This window comes from Anas platyrhynchos, chromosome Z (genome assembly GCF_047663525.1).
Source record: "Anas platyrhynchos isolate ZD024472 breed Pekin duck chromosome Z, IASCAAS_PekinDuck_T2T, whole genome shotgun sequence".
NCBI lineage: Eukaryota > Metazoa > Chordata > Aves > Anseriformes > Anatidae > Anas > Anas platyrhynchos.
Genome location: NC_092621.1, coordinates 85,860,989 through 85,879,035, shown reverse-complemented (window position 1 = coordinate 85,879,035; position 18,047 = coordinate 85,860,989). Strand labels below are relative to the sequence as shown.

The 18,047-nt window shown below is 52.4% G+C and overlaps 2 protein-coding genes across 2 annotated transcripts; both read left to right on the top strand.

The window, feature by feature from the left end:
• Positions 1–645: 645 nt before the first annotated feature.
• Positions 646–3,249, top strand: LOC140000821 (maestro heat-like repeat-containing protein family member 7). Its single transcript, XM_072031651.1, has 7 exons — positions 646–705; positions 988–1,077; positions 1,162–1,266; positions 1,476–1,653; positions 2,379–2,485; positions 2,714–2,863; positions 3,085–3,249. Exons 1-7 carry the CDS (start codon positions 673–675, stop codon positions 3,247–3,249), a joined length of 828 nt encoding a protein of 275 aa, XP_071887752.1. The 5' UTR covers positions 646–672.
• LOC113841911 (maestro heat-like repeat-containing protein family member 7) lies at positions 3,226–6,638 on the top strand. The gene is made up of 8 exons (XM_072031508.1): positions 3,226–3,736; positions 4,001–4,138; positions 4,319–4,495; positions 4,851–5,006; positions 5,351–5,452; positions 5,661–5,763; positions 5,958–6,017; positions 6,427–6,638. Exons 1-8 carry the CDS (start codon positions 3,611–3,613, stop codon positions 6,552–6,554), a joined length of 990 nt encoding a protein of 329 aa, XP_071887609.1. The 5' UTR covers positions 3,226–3,610; the 3' UTR covers positions 6,555–6,638.
• Positions 6,639–18,047: the final 11,409 nt, after the last annotated feature.

Here is an 18,047-nt window from a genome sequence, read left to right as displayed (position 1 = left end):
GACCCCTCAAGGCTTTGGTCCTGCTGGCCTGGGTGTCCCCAACGCTCTGTTGGTGTCTTTGTGGCTGCCAGGGCAACGAGGAGCAGAAGATAGTTTTCCTCATCGAAATCTGCGATCTGTGCAGATGTGTCACCGAGAAGGGTGTGCCGATGAACTTGCATGGCTTCTGCAGCAAACATAAGCTGGTGGAGCACATCATGGTGAGAGGATGTGCAGCGGGTTGGGGAAGGGGCAAGGCCCCCCGGCACCAGCCCCCTGGGAGGCAAGGGCTGGGCAGCGCTGGCTCTGCTGCTGCTGGGTGCCGGCGGCTCCAAGGTCTCATCCTGCTTGTGCTCTGCAGGTGCTGATGGAAAAGGAGCCCGTGGACAGCTTGCGCACAGAATTCTGGCAGATCGCCATGGAGACTGTCGCCCTCCTCAGGTGCGTGCCCAGCCCCTGGTGGCAATGACCGTGGTGGCCCTGAAGCTGGCAGGGAGGCTGCCCGTCCCTCCCAGGGATGCCTGGCCAAGGGAGGTCCGTGTCCTCCTTCATAAGCCTCGAGGCACTGCATCCAACAGGCTCCTCTCTCTCTCTCCTTCAGCAACACCGTACCAACAGCACTGCATGGCAAAAGGGAGAGTCTCCTGAACGTGTGCTGCAAAGAGCGTCTTCTTTCTGCCTCCGGAGTCGGACATGCCAGAGACAGAAAGAGCGCTCTACGCCAAGGTATGTGCTGGGTGAGGTACCGGCACCCCCAGTCCTGCTGAGCTGCTGCCTTGCTTCCCCGTGCTGACACAACCAGAGACCAGTGCAGGGCCGGGGCCCAGATTTGCTTTCCCAGCCTCACCCTTTCCCCTTCCCGGGCATGATCCCGTGCTGTAGGATGTCTGCACGCAGCGGCTTTTTAGCCCCAAAGCCACCCCTGAACTCCAGAGGGGCTCAGAGCCAGCTCCTGAGGGTGAGGAGGGCCACAAGAAATAATTCGATGCTCTTCTGTCCTCCCTGCAGACTATGGATGCCTTGGACACCATGCTGGAGGGCTTCGTACTCAGCTGTCCCATCACCAGTTTCAACACAGAGATGCAGAATATGTTGAAGGTTTGGCATTTGCAAAGAATTTCCAAAATATCTTTAGGTCACATTTGCAGACCACTGTCAACCCAGCAACTTCTCTCCTCGCAGGTGATGCTGGACTTTGCTGGCTCCAAAAACTCAACTGTGCGCGAGAGAGCTGTGAGGAGGATTGAGAGGCTGATTACTTTCATCCGCTGGTATTTGGTGACCAAGGTAAGGCACAAGGAACCCTCCACCCTTTCCTGCATCCCAGAGCATCCTGCCATGCAAGGGTGCCTGTGAGGCAAGCCTCGATGTACGTGAGGGCCTCAGCACTGTGAATCGAGGGTCTTTGTCCCTCCTTCACCCCTGCTCTTCCCTCCCCAGGCCCTGCTATCTCTGCCTCCACTAAGCCCTTTGTCTCTCCTCCCTTTTTCATACAGATCTTAGAGAACTTTGAAATCTATAGCGAAGATGAGCCCAAAGATTTCAACCTGTGCATCCCCATCCTGGGCAAGCTGCTGGGCCACCTCTTGCTTTTCAGCAGTGGCGATGATTCCATGGGACACGCAGCTTTGAAAAGTCTTTTTCACATGTACACAGTCGTCACAGAAGGAAGAGGTAAGAAGGTGTGGTGGGCAATGTCCATCTGCACACAGACATCTGCTGGTTTGTCTACCTGTTCTCCCCGAGTATTGTGAAGGATTGTTTTGTGCTTGGTGGAGGCTGCCCACAGAATTCTGCCAGGTTCCCTGACCTCCTCTGCTCCTCACAGCAGCTTCCCGCAGCATTCTGGCTATCGTTTTCCGCAGAAGCTAGACACTCACCTGATGTCCAGGAGCAGTTCTCTGCTGCTGTCCTTCCCAACCCTCCCCAGATCACCTACCACACTATTTTGTGGTCTCCCCCAGTCTAAGCCATCAATCGATGAGCACTTCCCAAACCACATCTTCCCTGAGGAGTGAACAGCAGAGCCAGCCGTGCATCACCAGGGATGGTGACGCCCTCCAGAATGCTCCCTGACTGTTTGCTCCCTGCCGTCTTAAAGGCAGGTGTCAGGGGGCTTCCTGCACTGCTGGACCCCGAGCAGAAGGGGGTCTGTGACACGCTGCTACCCCCACAGCACCCAACGCCATTGCTTCTCCTCCTTCTGCATCATCCCTGAGGTCCCTCTTGCTCCCAGCACTCCTCACCTTGTGCTTTACATCCCTGCCCATCACTCTCCTCGCCATGGGTCTGAGCCTCCCTCCTCAACCATTCCTAGTGAAAGTGCTTTTCAATATTTGGCAAGCTTGTTGGCAAAGATGCTCTTCCCTACTGACTCTTTGGTGTTGCCCCCTGTTTAGAATGCATATTGAGAGAGGACATGGAAAAGTATGCAAAGAGACACCAGAGTTTGGAGGATACAACATTTCTATTTTCTATAACATCAACTCCCTGTGAAATTGCCAAGGTAATGAGCTCTGGCCTTGCTGGGGATCTTGTCCGCAGCATCAGCAGGCATCTCGTGTAGGCAAAGGGGTCCAGAACCGGTGGGGCTGGCACGGCCTCACTCGCCCTGGTGAGAGGGTTCCTCTTGTTCCCCGAGGGCCCTCTCTCCAGAGCTGCCCTTGCTGCTCAGCTAAGCAGCACCCTTGGGACACTCAGTGAGGCATGTCTTCCCTCCTCCTTCTTCCCACAGGGGTTTGGAGGACATCTCTTCCCTGCTGAGAGGCTGGACATCATCCTCACAGCCCTTGAAGCTTTACAAGACTCCAGCATCCATGACAAGCAGGGGGCCTTCAGCGTGCTGGACGCAGCCTTGGAGGACGCTGGCTACTGGCTGACAGATGTAAGTGGCCTGTGGCCATGGCCCTGCCCTTGAGCTCTTCCAGGCGTTGTTCCTCTCTCCTTCCCTGCCTCCCTCCCCGCCTCCCTCGCACATCGGGGTCTCTTGGGCTCCAGAAGCCACCTGAAGCCAGCAGAGAGCAATGGAAGGGGCCAAAGTTTGAGTGGCAGCTGTGGCAATGGCTGCGGTCTGCTGGCAACACCATTCCCACTTTGTCCCCCAAGGTGCCAACGATCATGGAGTGCATCAGGAAAAACCTGGGCAGCATCCACACAGCATCGGCGTGGCAGTGCCTGGACTCCCTGCTTCTCCAGCTGACCAACGTGATGCCCAGGAGTGAAGTCAAGAACCTGCTGCAGTCTCGGCCACGTGGCAGGTCCTGGCCTTAATATCCTTGAGGGCTTGTTCCGCGTCGGGAGATGCACCTGGAGACTCTCTGCTTGCCACACCAATGGCAAAGGGCAGGACATCCCCAAGGAGCACAGCCCTCCTTCCCACCAATGTGTTCCAGCACTACTGGGCCAGCCAGGGCTGCAGCAGCCCAGCTGTCCAAGGCAGCCCAGAGTCCCCCTGCCCCCAGGGAACACCAGCTCAGCCCCCTCCTGCCTGCCCAGGCTGGGCCCTCAGTGCTCCCCAAGTCACAGGGGCTGCAGGACAGCCTGGGTCCTCTGGGGCTGGCCCAGTTTGTGGCCCTGCGGCTGAGGCAGCCTCACTGACAGAGTATTCTGGGCTTGCAGCACTGACCTGGGCATGTGGGAGGTGATCCTGGCCATGCCGCAGACCTTGGAGAAGGTTTTAAACATCATGATGGAAGACTTGCCGCTGTGCAACTGGTGCACCGCAGTCACCGAAGACACCTGCATCTGTCGCTTGGCTGTGAGTTCCCATGGAAACCTTGCTCCCAGCAGGGCTACGTGTGCCCCTTCAGGCACACAGGCACAGCCCTGTGCCCATCTACCCCCAAACTGCCAGCTCCCGCAGGACGTACGGACACATGGTCCCTGGGGCCGGCAAGCCCCCGTAGCTCCCCGCGCCTGGTGCCTCTTTGGTGCCAGCTGGCGCTGCCCCATCCCTGCCCAAAGGTGGGAGAAGAAGAGGCTGCAGGGGGCCCTGCCAGGCTCTCACTGCTCTTTCTTGCAGATGCTGGCCCAGAATCACATTTCTGAGGAGGACTTTGGTAACCCAGTGCACCTCCAGAGCTACCTGAAGCACCCAAGCCCAGAGATGCGCTTTTTGGTTCTGAAAGGGCTCTGCACCGTGTCAGAGAGCCCTGAGAAGGTGAGCGGGCCATCGTCATGCAAAGCCATGTTGGCAGCCTGGGGCTTTGCTCTTCTGCCCTCCCGTCCCTCCCCGCTGCCAGGAAGCAAGGCAGGAGGCTGGTGCTCAGGAACCAGAGCCCTTTGCCCAGGGTGGTCTCTCACTGCCTCACGGAAGGGAAATGGTGTCTTTCCTGGACAGGCAAGGAAAATTCAGGTCTTGCTGCCAGACATTGTGGAGGCTCTGCAGGACACCAACACAGACATGCTGATGAAGGCCCTGCCTGTGCTGAGAAACGTGATGGCTCATGTGGAGAGGTGGAAGGCCAGTGGCCCGGCTCTGCAGCTGGCTGAGAAGCTCCTGCCACTCTTTGACCACGTAAGTGTGCTGCGGGAGCCCGAGCCCTCAGCTGGGCCCCCTGTAACGAGGGCTGCCCTTCAACCCGGCCCTGTGGGCAGCACTCAGGCAGGGCCTTCCCAGTCTCCTCGTCAGCCCAGGCGCTGGGGAGCTCTACTTGGGCATGGCTGGTGCGGCTGGTGGCGAAAGTGGGTGGCTGGCGGGCAGCCTGCGATGGCAACCGATTGCGTTGCCCTTCACGGGCACCAGGCCTTGCAGCTGCCCCTGAGCAGCTCCTTTGGGAAGGATCCAGAGCTGAAGCATCTCACAGTGCTTGGAGATCCCTTCACATCAGTCAAGCTGATGCTGAAATTCCTCCTGTCCTCCTCCCTGCCAGGAGTCCAGCCAGGTGCGGGAGCACTCCATCTGCCTCTTCCAAGCTGTGGTGAAGGCTGTGCTGCGGCAAAGGAAGAAGGAAATTAAGAGGACAGTGCACAGGAGCCTTCTCCCACTCTACTTTCACATGAGAGACCAGAGTGAGAGCGTAGCAAAGGTACAGATCTCAGAGCTGAGCAGTTAGGTGGGCAAGGGTGTGCTGATGCCACAGGGTTGCTCTGGGGGATCACAGAATTTCTAGGTTTGGAAGAGACCTCAAGATCATCGAGTCCAGCCTCTGATGTCTGGCTGTGATCTCTGGGATCTCTCTCATTGTGAGCTGCCTCCGATGGTGGCTGTCCCGTGGCCTTGCCTTGGCCACTGAACCCAGTGCACGCTGCTCCCCACCACAGCCTCCCATAACACGCTGGGGAAGGCTCGGGCAGCCCTGCCAAGAGGAGGGGACAGAGGGTCTCCTTCCCAAGGCTGTGCTGCTACCTCCCAACCTCTGCTGCTCCGCAGGCCTCTGGGGAAGCTCTCGCCGTGGCTGCAAAGTTTCTGCGACGCAAAGAGCTCAAGCGCTTGGCCAAGACAGAACAGACGTGGAACATCAGGGAGTGCTTGGTAAGGACCCATCTTGGTTTGCCCCAGCTGGGCAAACGTGCCCGGCCAGAGCCCGCTGCCTGCAGCCGCATCCTCGCTCCCTTCCTGCCAGCACAGAGCCCCAGGGGGCTGTTTCTCAGGCCCCTCTGCCCTCCCTGCCCCCAGGATGCTGGAGGAGACCCTGGAGAGGGTGTGCAAGCCCCGTGACCCGCGTTCTCTCTCTCTCCAGCTGCAGCAGGACAGAGGCAGAGTAGAAGAATACCTGCAGCAGAGCCAGCCCTACCTGCAGGCCACTCAGACCAACTTGCGACTTGAGGCCGTCAGATTCATTGGTGAGCCCAGCCCCTGAGTCCCTCTTGGGGCAGCCTTTGGCAGCCCCAGGCACAGCCCTGTTGCCCCCAGAGCCCCCCGACTGGGCCCTTGCTCCAGGGTGCAGGAGGGGGCACAGCCTGGCTGGCCAGGCCAGGGGCTGCACTGCTGGGAGCGTGCTGGGGAGCGGGGCTCTGATAAGATTCTCTGTGTCTAGGTCTTGCTGCACGCTACTGCAAGGACCAGAGCGAGGAGAAGCTGGATGAAATCCTCAGCGGTGAGTGAGGGCAGTGGGGGGTGTGCTAAGGCTGGGGGGACAGCGGCAGAGGCCCCCGTGCCTTGCCCTGCTCCAGGGAAATGCTTCAGGGCGGAGGAGCAATGCAGCCATAGGAACGAGGGAGAGGAGACTGGGTAGCCCGTGGTGTCAGGGAATGGCCTCCCAGCCTGGAGCTGGGCAGTGCCGCTGAAAGGGTTGAGTGTCCCTGAGGAAGAGTCAGGGGAAAGGGCAGTAAGGCTGACAGAAGGTGGGAGCCTGTTGTAGAGCACGCAACCTGGACGAAGAGGGAGATGAAACTGCCTCTTCCTGGCCTGGGGAAGAGTCGAGTGGGGCTGGCATGGTCTGCAGGGGATGCCTGGGGATCTCTGCAAGGAGTGGGTTTTCATCTCTGCTCTTCTTTCTTTTGCAGCCCTCCAGCCTTTATGTAACGACCCGAATCCCACGGTCCGTTACACGACAGTTCAAACCACCAAGATCCTGACGTCAAGGCGTTACAGAATGTCAGAACTGCTATCTCGACTGCTGTGCTGCTGTTAGCCCCGCAGCAGTCCCCAAAACCCTTTTGTAAATATTACTATAAATCTTTAAATATTACCCATTTTATAAGTATGACTAAATTCAGATCGAGTTGAGACTTCATTTGTAACAAGCCTAACGTTCAGCTCTCCAGGAGTAGACCCAATCTTCCAAGTTCCTGTTATGGGTCCCTTTTCTCCTGACCCATCCTGGAACCTTCAAAGAATTTCTGAATCCCTGGAACCCTCTAAAGCTTCCAAATCCCTGGCTGTGCCTGTATCTAGAGGTGTCTAGCAAGTGGTTAACCCACCCAGTGCCTCCCAATATTGCTTAGAGGCCCCAGCACCCTCCCAGTGCCCCCCAGTGTTGCCCCAGAGCTCCCCAGCACCCTCCCAGTGCCCCCCAGTAATGCCTATGGACCTTCAGCACTCTCCCAGTGCCCCCCCAGTATTGCCCAGAGCGCCCCAGCACCCTCCCAGTGCCCCCGAGTAATGCCTATGTACTCTCAGTACTCTCCCTGTGCCCCCCCAGTATTGCTCAGAGCCCCCCAGTCCCAGTGCCCCCCAGTGCTGTCTTCAGCCCCCTCAATTCTGTTCCAGTGTGCCCCAGTAATGCCTGGAGACCCCCCCCAATCCCCTCCCAGTGACCCTAGTGCTGTCCTGAGTGTCCCCAGTTCCCTCCCAATGCGTCCCAGTGTTGCTTGAGAGCCCACCAGCACCCTCCCAGTGCCCCCCCCCAGTAATGCCTGCGGATCTTCAGCTCTCTTCCAGCGCCCCCCAGTGTCGCTCAGAGCTTCCCAGCACTCTCCCAGTGCCCTTCAGTAATGCCCAGAGACCTCCTGTAGGCATTACTGGTGGGCACTGGGAGAACACTGAGGGGCTCTAGACAGCAATGTGGGGCACTGGGGTGTTATTGAGGGGCTCTGTGCAGTACTGGGGGGCACTGGGAGAGTACTGGGGGCTCTAGCTACTTCTAGGTGGGTACTGGTGGCTCAGGGGAGCACTGGGAGGGTACTGGGTGGTCTCCAGGCAGTGCTGGGAGGCACTGGGAAGGAATTGGTATGCTGGGCATCACTTGGGGATGCTGGGAGGGTACTGGGATGCACTAGATGCGTACACTGGGGACTCTGGGGAGCACTGGGAGGAACTGTGAGCACACTGGGGCACGGGGGCCAGCACTGGGGGTTACTGGGAGGGTACTGGTGACCTCTGGGCAGAACTGGGGGACACTGGGAGGGAGCAGGGGGGTCTCTAGGCATTACTGGGGGTCACTGGGAGGGTGCTTGGGGACTCTGAGCAATACTGGGGGGAACTGGGAGAGAACTGGGGGCACTCAGGACAGAACTAGGGGGCACTGGGAGGGAACCAGGCATCTCCAGACATTACTGAGTGGCACTGGAACAGAACTGGGGGGGCTAAAGACAGCACTGGGGAGCACTGGGAAGGTATTAGGGGTCTCCAGGCATTACTGGGGGCACTGGGAAGGAGCTGGGCATCTTCAGGCATTAGTCATTCAGTCATGCAGATGCCCACGTGCCCAAGAGTCACGCTACTGAAGAACATCAGAACAACGAAGAAGTGGATCGAGCTTCGAAAATCAAAGTGGCTCAGGTGGACCTGGACTGGGAACGTGAGGGTGAGCTGTTTGTAGCCCGATGGGCCCATGAAACATTAGGACATCTGGGGAGGGATGCCACTTACAGATGGGCTCGTGATCGAGGGGTGGACTTGACCATTGAGGCCATCACACAGGTTACCCATGAGTGTGAGACCTGTGCTGCAATCGAGAAAGCCACGAAAGTAAAATCTCCCTGGAACAGGGGGAGATGGCTAGGGTTTCAATATGGTGAGGCCTTGCAGATTGATGATATTGGACCACTCCCAAAAACTCGCTAAGGCAAACGGTACATACTCAGCATGGTAGAAGCAACTACTGGGTGGCTGGAAACGTACCCTGTAAACCACACCACGGCCCGAAACACTGTCTAGGGCCTGGAAAGACAAGTATTGTGGCGTCATGGTACACCAGAGAGAATTGAGTCTGACAATGGGAGTCATTTCTGAACAATCCTTTTACCTTCTGGGCCAAGAGGCATGGTGTTGAGTGGGTGTAGCACATCCCTTATCAAACGCAAGCTTCTGGGAAGGTTGAGAGGTACCATGGACTGTTAAAAACTATGTAAAAAAAATGATTGTGATTAGTATTGGACTGGCAATGACATCAATGAATATGAAAGGGAAAAAGCAGGGGACTTTTCTGTCACCCTCGCTTAAAATTTCTTTATTGGGATGGATTTAGGACAGCTGTGCTCGGGATGGTTTAGTGGGGACTGTTAGTGTTAGGTCAGAGGTTGGACTCGATCATCTTGAGGTCTCTTCCAACCTAGAAATTCTGTGAAATTCTGTGATTCTCTTACGAGCATTAGGTGCTGGGACGTGGAAACAATGGGACACAAATCTACCAGAAGCCACTTGGCTAGTTAACAATAGGGGGTCTGACAGCCGTGCTGGTCCTGCTGAAACAAAACCCCTACACACTGTGAAAGGAGCTAAAGTTCCCGTAGTGCATGTAGGAAGGTGGATGGGGAAGGCAGTGTGGGTTGCTCCTGCCTCGAGAAAAGGCAAACCCACTCGTGGGATTGTCTTCGCCCAAGGACCGGGTGTGGTGGTTTTACCGTGCTGGGCAGCTAAACCCCATAAACGCTCTCTCACTCCCCCTCCTTTAGATGAGGAGGGGGAGAAGAGCAAGCAAAGAACAACTCACGGGTTGAGATAAGGATAATTTAATTAAAGGGAAATAATTATAATAATTAAATAAAGACTACCATGAACTAAACAATTTAACTAAGGGGAAATAAAAAGGGAAAGGGGAAAAGGGAGGGGAAAAGGGAAAATAAAAAGAAGGGAGGAAAACAAACAAACAAAATAAATGAAGGCTATATGGAAGTGCAGAGGAAAGAAATTATTCTCTACTTCCCACAAATGAGCGATGATTGACCACGTCCTTGAAGCAAGGCCTCAACGCACGCAGCCGGTGTTCGAGAGGAGGACCGACGTCTTCTCAACGAGAGCCCACCCCTCCCCTCTTCTTCCTGTTTCCACCTTTTATTGCTGAGTGTGACATCCCATGGTATGGAATATCCCTTTGATCGGTTTAGGTCAGCTGCCCTAGTGATGTTTCTCTCCTCACTTTTCGCCCATCCCCTAGGAGGGTTAGAGAAGGGCCCAATACTGTGCCACTGCTGCTCAGCAGTAGACACAACACTGGTGTGTTAACACTGCTGTTCCAGCTACAAGTGCAGAGTACGGCACTGTATGGGCTGCTGCCGGGAAAGTTACCATCCCAGCCAGACCCAGTACAACCGCCACCCCTTATTCCATAACATTTGTGTCACACTCAGATCCCCCATACTTTAGCATACAAGCATTCTCATCATTATTCCTTGTCCTTTAACAGGACAAGGATTTAACAGGACAGGATTAATAGGCAGGTGTATCTTCTCATTCCATAGGTCTTTCTTGGAAAATGTTCATAAGAACTGTTGATGATTAGGTCTTCATCTGCCAAAGTGGCCACTCAAGGCAGGTGGAGTTGGATGTCTGGACACGAGCACCAGCTTAGCTCAAGTCCTTGTTGCACTTCCCGGCTCCTTGCAACGTTGACCTGTCGTTGATCCTACAGCATCTTCCTACAACATCTAACTTAGATTATAGATTAGTTTTCTCTAATCCGGGGCCGGTCGGATTCAGAGTACTGAACCAGTCGGACGTTCACCAAAAACACATTAACTGTCTGGGGGTCCGTTCAGACATTCACCAAAAACGCATTAACCGTCTGGGGGTCTGGTTAGATTCAGAACACTGAACTATCACAGATAACCACCCTCACCCTAGTTGCACTTAATGAGAGCTATCACAATGCAATCAAGTGTGGGTTATTACAGCAACAGATAATCAGGTTCTTTTGCATTGCCGGTGATGGTGACAGTCTGCAAAAGCAAGCTAGTATGCATGAAATACACAGGTGTTATAGGTGTTACAGGTGTTACAGATGTTATAGATGTTACAGATGTTACAGGTGTTACAGGTGTTACAGGTGTTACAGATGTTACAGGTGTTACAGGTGTTACAGGTGTTACAGGTGCGCAGCCTAGAAATAAAACTCGTTAAAAGTTCATCATAAACCAGAGTTTAACATACAAACTAATTGTCAGTATAAAACATAATACAGTGAGTATTAACAGAACAATAACAGGGTGAAGCATCTTGTTGAAGATTCCCTTGGCAGCTGGCAACCATCCAAACAAAGTGTCCCACCAACGGTGTCTCTCATCTCTCTTTACTCTTTCCATCACTCGATGTATTTCTTGTGTATCATGTTGACAGTAATCAGTCGTGTCCATTTTCTCGTACTTGTGTCATCATCTGCTTCAGGTCCTCATGTACCAGCAATTTCTTCACCAAGGTAAGGTTCATTCCTATAGGAGTAGGCAGCAGTTCATGAAGCAGAATATAATTAGATGCAATAAGTTGATAAGAAGAGACAGGAACTGAGTATTTAAAATCACATCCTAGAATTTTGGTAAAATTGCAAACACAAACATTAGAGTGATTACTGGTATCTACCACTGTATTATCTACAACTATAGTATCAAAATGAGTTCTCATGCAAACGCAACCTTTCCCAATATATACAAGTACAGTTTCAAGGGTTTCATTAGGATGTATCTCAAAGTGGCAAATATTTTGCTCAGTGTCAAGAGAAATGTCTTGAGATTCCAGCGTGTTACTTTCACAGATGAAACCTTTTTGTTCATGCACAATACATGCATTTACATCAATTGTTTGCCACTTTCCTCCCTTTTGATGGGCCCATACTTTACGCTCTTTAAGGATAAAGTATAGTTCCATTATGATTGAGTCCTAATGCAATGATTGGATATACATTGTATACAGTGGCATTACTTATAGTAAGTATAAAGGCAACAATTTTATCATTTTCTGCATAATGGGTAAAGTTGACTAATTGCCACCAAGCTTGAAATTCTTTTTCAAATTCTGAAGCATTATCCTAAATCAATTTTCAAATTTCAGTGGGCAAGTTCTCCTTCTCCCTCTCTAATAATAGCTGCTGCTACAGCTTGTATCCATAACTGCGCTTGGATGCAACTCAAGGCAAGGGAGGTATTGCCTTGGGCTTTTCCAAGGGCATTTACAATTAATTGATGATCATTTTCCTCAATTTGTTTCCAATGGGGCAAAACATCTGATAGAAGCCATTGATTTGCTCCTAAGGCCAATAAGGATTATTTTATTGGTTTTTCCAGTTTCCTTAAGGTCATCTGTAGTAGCAGTTATTCTACTCATTAAGACCTCAGCATCAATGCTATTTAAGATACCTAATCCTGTCCCTAATAACCCAGTTGCATCCCATGGCACGCGCTGAGATTGTTTTGGAGAACGTCCATGTAACCATGCTAACCAGCCGGTGTAGGCAGTTCTCAGAAAGGTGGTACATTGTGAGTTAATTTCAGAGATACTAATGTGCAGCGCTAGCTCTACCCTTTTTAGGGACCAACTAGGGTTAAAGAGAATTTGTTGTTGTCCCACATTTTTAATTATGTAAGGACCTGTGTTGAAGATGGAAGGAGTTAGACCAATGGGAAGCTGAGTCGGTTCGTTTTCAATAATCTGCAGGGGCAGAGGCTTCTTATCCTTTGACCACGAATCCAGACATGGCTTGAAGTTCAGCCATTCTTAGAGAATTGTTCCAACTCCATTCATCTTTTGAAAATATTTTGTTTCCATGTAGAACTAAAGTAGAGAGATTTAGGTCCTTTCTGTTTTGAGATGTTCCAGTGACTGCTATACTGTGACAATACATGGTCAAATGCCATGGTGAAACACCTCAGCTCCAAGCACAGCCACAGTAGCTAAGTTTCCTTTAAGGTCTGTAATTGCGTCAAGGTCAGGGTAAAGCATAGCATCATTAATCCAAACTGTTGATTCGTCATCTTCCAGCTGTCCCTATACAGTTCGCTCAGGGTTCCTGTGAACACAAAAGAAAATAAAATATGCTCGGTTGTATTCAACCGGCAGGGTTAGAAAGAGGGTGAAATAGCAATCTTTGATTTCCCATGCATAGAAATATTTGGGAGTAGTTAGCACTATTGCTACTGTTAGAAACACAGAGGGCTTTCACTATCTCTGCCATGTTTGGAACTGTGGCATTCAAAGGTGTAGTGTTAGCATTTAACTGTCTGTAATCCACTGTAAAATGCCATTGCCTGGTTGGTTTCTTTACTGGCCACACTGGTGAATTGTAAGGTGAATTGGTCCTTTTAATAATGCCTCTTTTTTCCAATTCTGTTATCACCCCGTCAATCCCCATAAGTGCTGCTGCTGACAACAGATACTGCCCGATCATTAATGATTTTAGAGGGGATAGGGGTATGGATGTTTGTAACAGGCTCAGTCTCATGGTGCCTGAATCCCTTTGATGTGTCTTAAACTCCACACAGTTCCATCAGGGAGTTTCCACATACAACCATGCAGTCTGTCAAATCCTAAAATATTAGTGTATGCAGCACCAACTAATACTTCTACCCTGGTTAATTTTTGTTCCTCTGCAAACCAGAGTGAAATTTTTACAGTGGGGCACTGTTTTTCCACACCATTGATTCCCGTGAATTTAACCCTGCATTGACCAGGTGTTATGCTCAGGGTTTGTGCTGTCTCATGTGTAATTACTGACATTTGGGTCCTGGTATCAATAAGAAAATTTACCAATATTTTTGGGGGTTCAACAGGAATAGCGATAATAGGGTCAGAGTGTTCATTAGAGAGCCATTGAATTGCTAATGCCCGCTGAGCAGGGTGGCTCATTGCCCTCCCCGGGGATAAGAGTTTTTTGCCGACACAACTCACCTCGTTCCCTATTAGGTTTCAACCTCTCTTTGAATTTGGGATATCTGGGATTTTTAGTGTGGATTTGGGGCGGACTCGCCGAGAGTGGTCTTGGGATTTAATACTGGATGAATTAATCCAGCCCATTCGGTGTCCGTACTTATCTATGTCTTGTACCAATTCACTCCAGGTGGGAATAGGGGAGTTAGGATTTCGCCTACAACCACTATCATCATCCCTACAAGCAGCTAGTATGTGATCTTGGGTGTTTGCTACAAACATCTTAAGACAATCAGGGAGTCCACAGATGAGGGGTTAACCGAACCGGATCAATAGGAGCTAACATCGGGAATTTCCTAAATTCATCTCTTTCAATATCGCTTGAATACAGGCTGCTTTCTGTACTGCTACAGCCAGGTCATCTCCTGGTGTGGTGGTTAAAAATACTCCAGGTCTCCAAAAGCCTCCTACCTCTTCCTTACACAACATCATTCGATCTCCTCCTTTAAGAGAAACTCGACACACATACTCAACTTCTGATTCCCCTGACCGCCTTGAGAACTTCTCCTGGAATTCCAACCAACTCTGCTGGTGGCAACGGAATTGTTTGCACAGTAGTGCGGATTTCATCATTATCATCAATAGTAGTCTCAGTCTTAACCAAAGGTCTCAAGGAAATGGATTGGGGTTCAGAATCAGAAATCTCTTCAACACCATCATCACTGTCAGACCAGAAATCACTGTCCCAGCTTTCAGGTTCTACACTATGCAGCCCTCCACGAATCTGTATGACCGGAGTGCAAGGCTGTACTTTGTTTAACAGATGACTAACCCTCTCCAGCAATTGTTTAAGATGATTATCCTCATGCACAAGTTTATCATTTTCACTCACAAGTTTGTCATTTTCATCCAAAAGTTTATCCACTCTGATTCCTAATGTTTTTCCCGTCTCCCTTTCAAAGGCCAATGATGACTTCAACACCTCAATCTCTGATTTCACAGAATCACACCGAATCACAGAATCTCTAGGTTGGAAGAGACCTCAAGATCATCGAGTCCAACCTCTAACCTAACACTAACAGTCCCCACTAAACCATACCCCTAAGTTCTACATCTAAACGTCTTTTGAAGACTTCCAGGGATGGTGACTCCACCACCTCCCTGGGCATCCCGTTCCAGTGCCTAACAACCCTTTCAGTAAAGAAATTCTTCCTACATCTAACCTAAAACTCCCCTGTGGTTGGGCCCCCAGCTCATTCCCCCTCGTCCTGTCACCAGGCACATGGGAGAACAGGCCAACCCCCACCTCGCTACAGCCTCCTTTAATGTACTTATACAGAGCAAAGAGGTTACCCCTGAGCCTCCTCTTCTCTAGGCTGAACAAGCCCAGCTCCTTCAGCCGCTCCTCATAGGACTTGTTCTCCAGGCCCCTCACCAGCTTCGTCGCCCTTCTTTGGACCCGCTCAAGCACCTCGATGTCCTTCTTGGAGCGAGGGGCCCAAAACTGAACACAGTACTCGAGGTGCGGCCTCACCAGAGCCGAGTACAGGGGGACAATCACTTCCCTAGTGCTGCTGGCCACACTGTTTCTGATACAAGCCAGGATGCCGTTGGCCTTCTTGGCCACCTGAGCACACTGCTGCCTCATATTCAGCCGACTGTCCACCATCACTCCCAGGTCCTTCTCTGCCTGGCAGCTCTCCAACCATTCCTCTCCCAGCCTGTAGCTCTGCTTGGGGTTATTGCGCCCCAGATGCAGGACCTGGCACTTGGCCTTGTTGAACTTCATGCCGTTGACCTCAGCCCATCGGTGCAGCCTATCCAGATCCTCCTGCAGAGCCTTCCTACCCTCGAGCAGATCGACACACGCACCTAGCTTGGTGTCATCTGCAAACTTACTGAGGGTGCACTCAATGCCCTCGTCCAGATCATTGATGAAGATATTAAAGAGGACTGGCCCCAGCACCGAGCCCTGGGGGACGCCACTAGTGACTGGGCTCCAACTGGACTTGGCTCCATTTACCACAACTCTTTGGGCCCGGCTATCCACCCAGTTTCTAACCCAATGAAGCGTGCGCCAGTCCAAGCCAAGAGCAGCCAGTTTCTTGAGGAGAATGCTGTGGGAGACGGTGTCAAAAGCCTTGCTGAAGTCAAGGTAGACCACATCCACAGCCTTTCCCTCATCCACCCAGCGCGTCACTTTGTCACTTTGTCTGCCCTCCGGCCCTTCTTGTAGATGGGCGTCATGTTTGCTAGCCGCCAGTCAGCTGGGACCTCCCCCGATAGCCAGGACTGCTGATAAATGATGGTTAGGGGCTTGGCCAGCTCCTCTGCCAGTTCTCTCAGTACCCTTGGGTGGATCCCATCCGGCCCCATCGACTTGTGCACATCCAAGTGCCGTACCAGGTCACCAACCAGTTCTTCGTGGATAGTGAGGGCCACATCCTGCTCCCCGTCCCCTTCCACCAGTTCTGGGTACTGGGTATCCAGAGAGCAACCGGTATTGCTGCTAAAGACTGAGGCAAAGAAGGCATTCAGCACCTCCGCCTTTTCCTCATCTCTTGTAACTAAGTTCTCCCGCATCCAGGAAAGGATGGAGATTCTCCCTAGTCCTCCTTTTTGTGTTGATGTATTTATAAAAGCGTTTTTTGTTATCTTTAACAGCAGTAGCCAGATTGAGCTCCAGATGAGCTTTGGCCTTCCTAATCTTGTCCCTGCACAGCCTCGCTACATCCTTATAGTCCTCCCTAGTGGCCTGCCCAATTTTCCAAAGATTATAAACCCTCTTTTTTCTCCTAAGCTCAAGCCACAATTCTCTGTTGAGCCAGGCTGGTCTTCTTCCCCGCTGGCTCATCTTTGGGCGCATGGGAATAGACTGCTCCTGTGCCATTAGGATTTGCCTCTTAAAGAGCGCCCAGCCTTTCTGGACCCCTCTGCCCTTCAGAACCGCCTCCCATGGGACTCCACCAACTAGTGTCCTGAGCAGCCCAAAGTCAGCCCTCCGAAAGTCCAGTACAGTGGTTTTACTGGTTCCCTTCCTGGCCTCGCCAAGAATAGTGAACTCCACCATTTCGTGGTCACTCTGCCCAAGACTGCTCCCAACAATCACATCCTCCACCAGTCCTTCTCTGTTTGTGAAGAGAAGGTCTAGCAGGGCACCACCGCTGGTAGGTTCACTAATCAGCTGCGTCAGGAAGCTATCTTCCACACTCTCCAGAAACCTCCTAGACTGCTTTCTCTGGGCTGTGTTGTGCTTCCAGGATATGTCAGGGAAGTTGAAGTCCCTCACGAGTACAAGCGCTGACGATTTCGCAACTTCTGTCAGCTGCCTGTAGAACTCCTCATCCGTCTCCATCCTGGTTCGACGGTCTATAGCAGACCCCGACCAGGACACTAGCCTTGTTGTCCCTGCCGATCCTAACCCAAAGGGACTCGACCTTGTCATTCCTAGCCTCGAGTTCTACAACATCGAAAGACTCTCTAATATAGAGAGCCACACCGCCACCCCTTCTGTGCTGCCTGTCCCTTCTGAAGAGCCTATAGCCAGGCATCGCAGCACTCCAGTCATGAGACTGGTCCCACCACGTTTCCGTGATGGCAACCAAGTCGTAGCCTGCCCGCTGCACGATGGCTTCCAGCTCCTCCTATTTGTTACCCATGCTGCGTGCATTGGTGTAGATGCACTTCAGCTGGGCCTTTACCTTATCCTCCGGCTTTGCCATTGTTCCCCCTGGCACAGCCCCAACAGTCCTTGCTTCAGCCCCATCCCCCTTCTTACCTAAGTCTAAAGCCCTATCATTGAGCCCTGCCAGCTCCTGGCCCAGGATCCTTTTTCCCCTAAAGGATAGGGACCCGTCTACAGCCATCAGACCAGGTGCTGAGTAAACTGCCCCATGGTCAAAAAAACCAAGATTTCTGCGTAGGCACCAGCCCCGGAGCCACGTGTTTAACAGGTGGGCTTTCCTTGTCCTTCTCGTACCCCTCCCTGTCAACGTAGGGATGGACGAAAACACTACCTGCACTCCTGCTCCGTCCACTAACCGTCCCAGCCCCCTAACAGTTCTTTCTAATAGCCTTCAGGCTTCTGTCATCAATGTCATCACTGCCCGCCTGGACTATCAGGAGAGGATAATAATCAGAGGAGCGTACCAGGTTGGGAGCTTCCTGGGAACGTCCCTGACCCTGGCCCCAGGGAGGCAGCAGACTTCCCTACGGGTAGGGTCAGGCCGACAAATAGGGCCCTTGTTCCCCTAAGGATAGAGTCTCCCATGACAATCACCCTTCTTTCTTTCTTGGTGGAGGCAGTCCTGATGCGTGGAGTCGACCTCCTCGCCCTAGGCATCCTCCTGGGAACACTTTCTATCTCTTCCTCAGTTGGTGGTCTCTCAATCTCCAGGGCCTCAAACCTGTTTCGTAAGGGCACCTGGGAAGGTGGGGCCGGAAGGGGAGGGCATCGCCTGCCCTGTCGCGCAGGGACCTGTCTCCACTCCTCCTCAACTCCCAGATCCCCTCCCTCTGCCCGACGGCGACAGGGCAGGGGGTCCACCCCCGTTTGGGGTGTCTCACCCCGGTACCTCTCCTTGAGGCCCTGCAGGGAGTTGCTCCAGAA

Coding starts and splice junctions, on each gene's coding strand:
- LOC140000821 (XM_072031651.1), top strand. CDS start 673: ATGCCAGAGACAGAAAGAGCGCTCTACGCCAAG. Junction 1,078..1,161: donor AGATGCAGAATATGTTGAAG/GTTTGGCATTTG, acceptor CTCTCCTCGCAG/GTGATGCTGGACTTTGCTGG. Junction 1,654..2,378: donor AGTCGTCACAGAAGGAAGAG/GTAAGAAGGTGT, acceptor CCCCCTGTTTAG/AATGCATATTGAGAGAGGAC.
- LOC113841911 (XM_072031508.1), top strand. CDS start 3,611: ATGTGGGAGGTGATCCTGGCCATGCCGCAGACCTTGGAGAAGGTTTTA. Junction 4,139..4,318: donor TGTCAGAGAGCCCTGAGAAG/GTGAGCGGGCCA, acceptor TTTCCTGGACAG/GCAAGGAAAATTCAGGTCTT. Junction 5,453..5,660: donor GGAACATCAGGGAGTGCTTG/GTAAGGACCCAT, acceptor CTCTCTCTCCAG/CTGCAGCAGGACAGAGGCAG.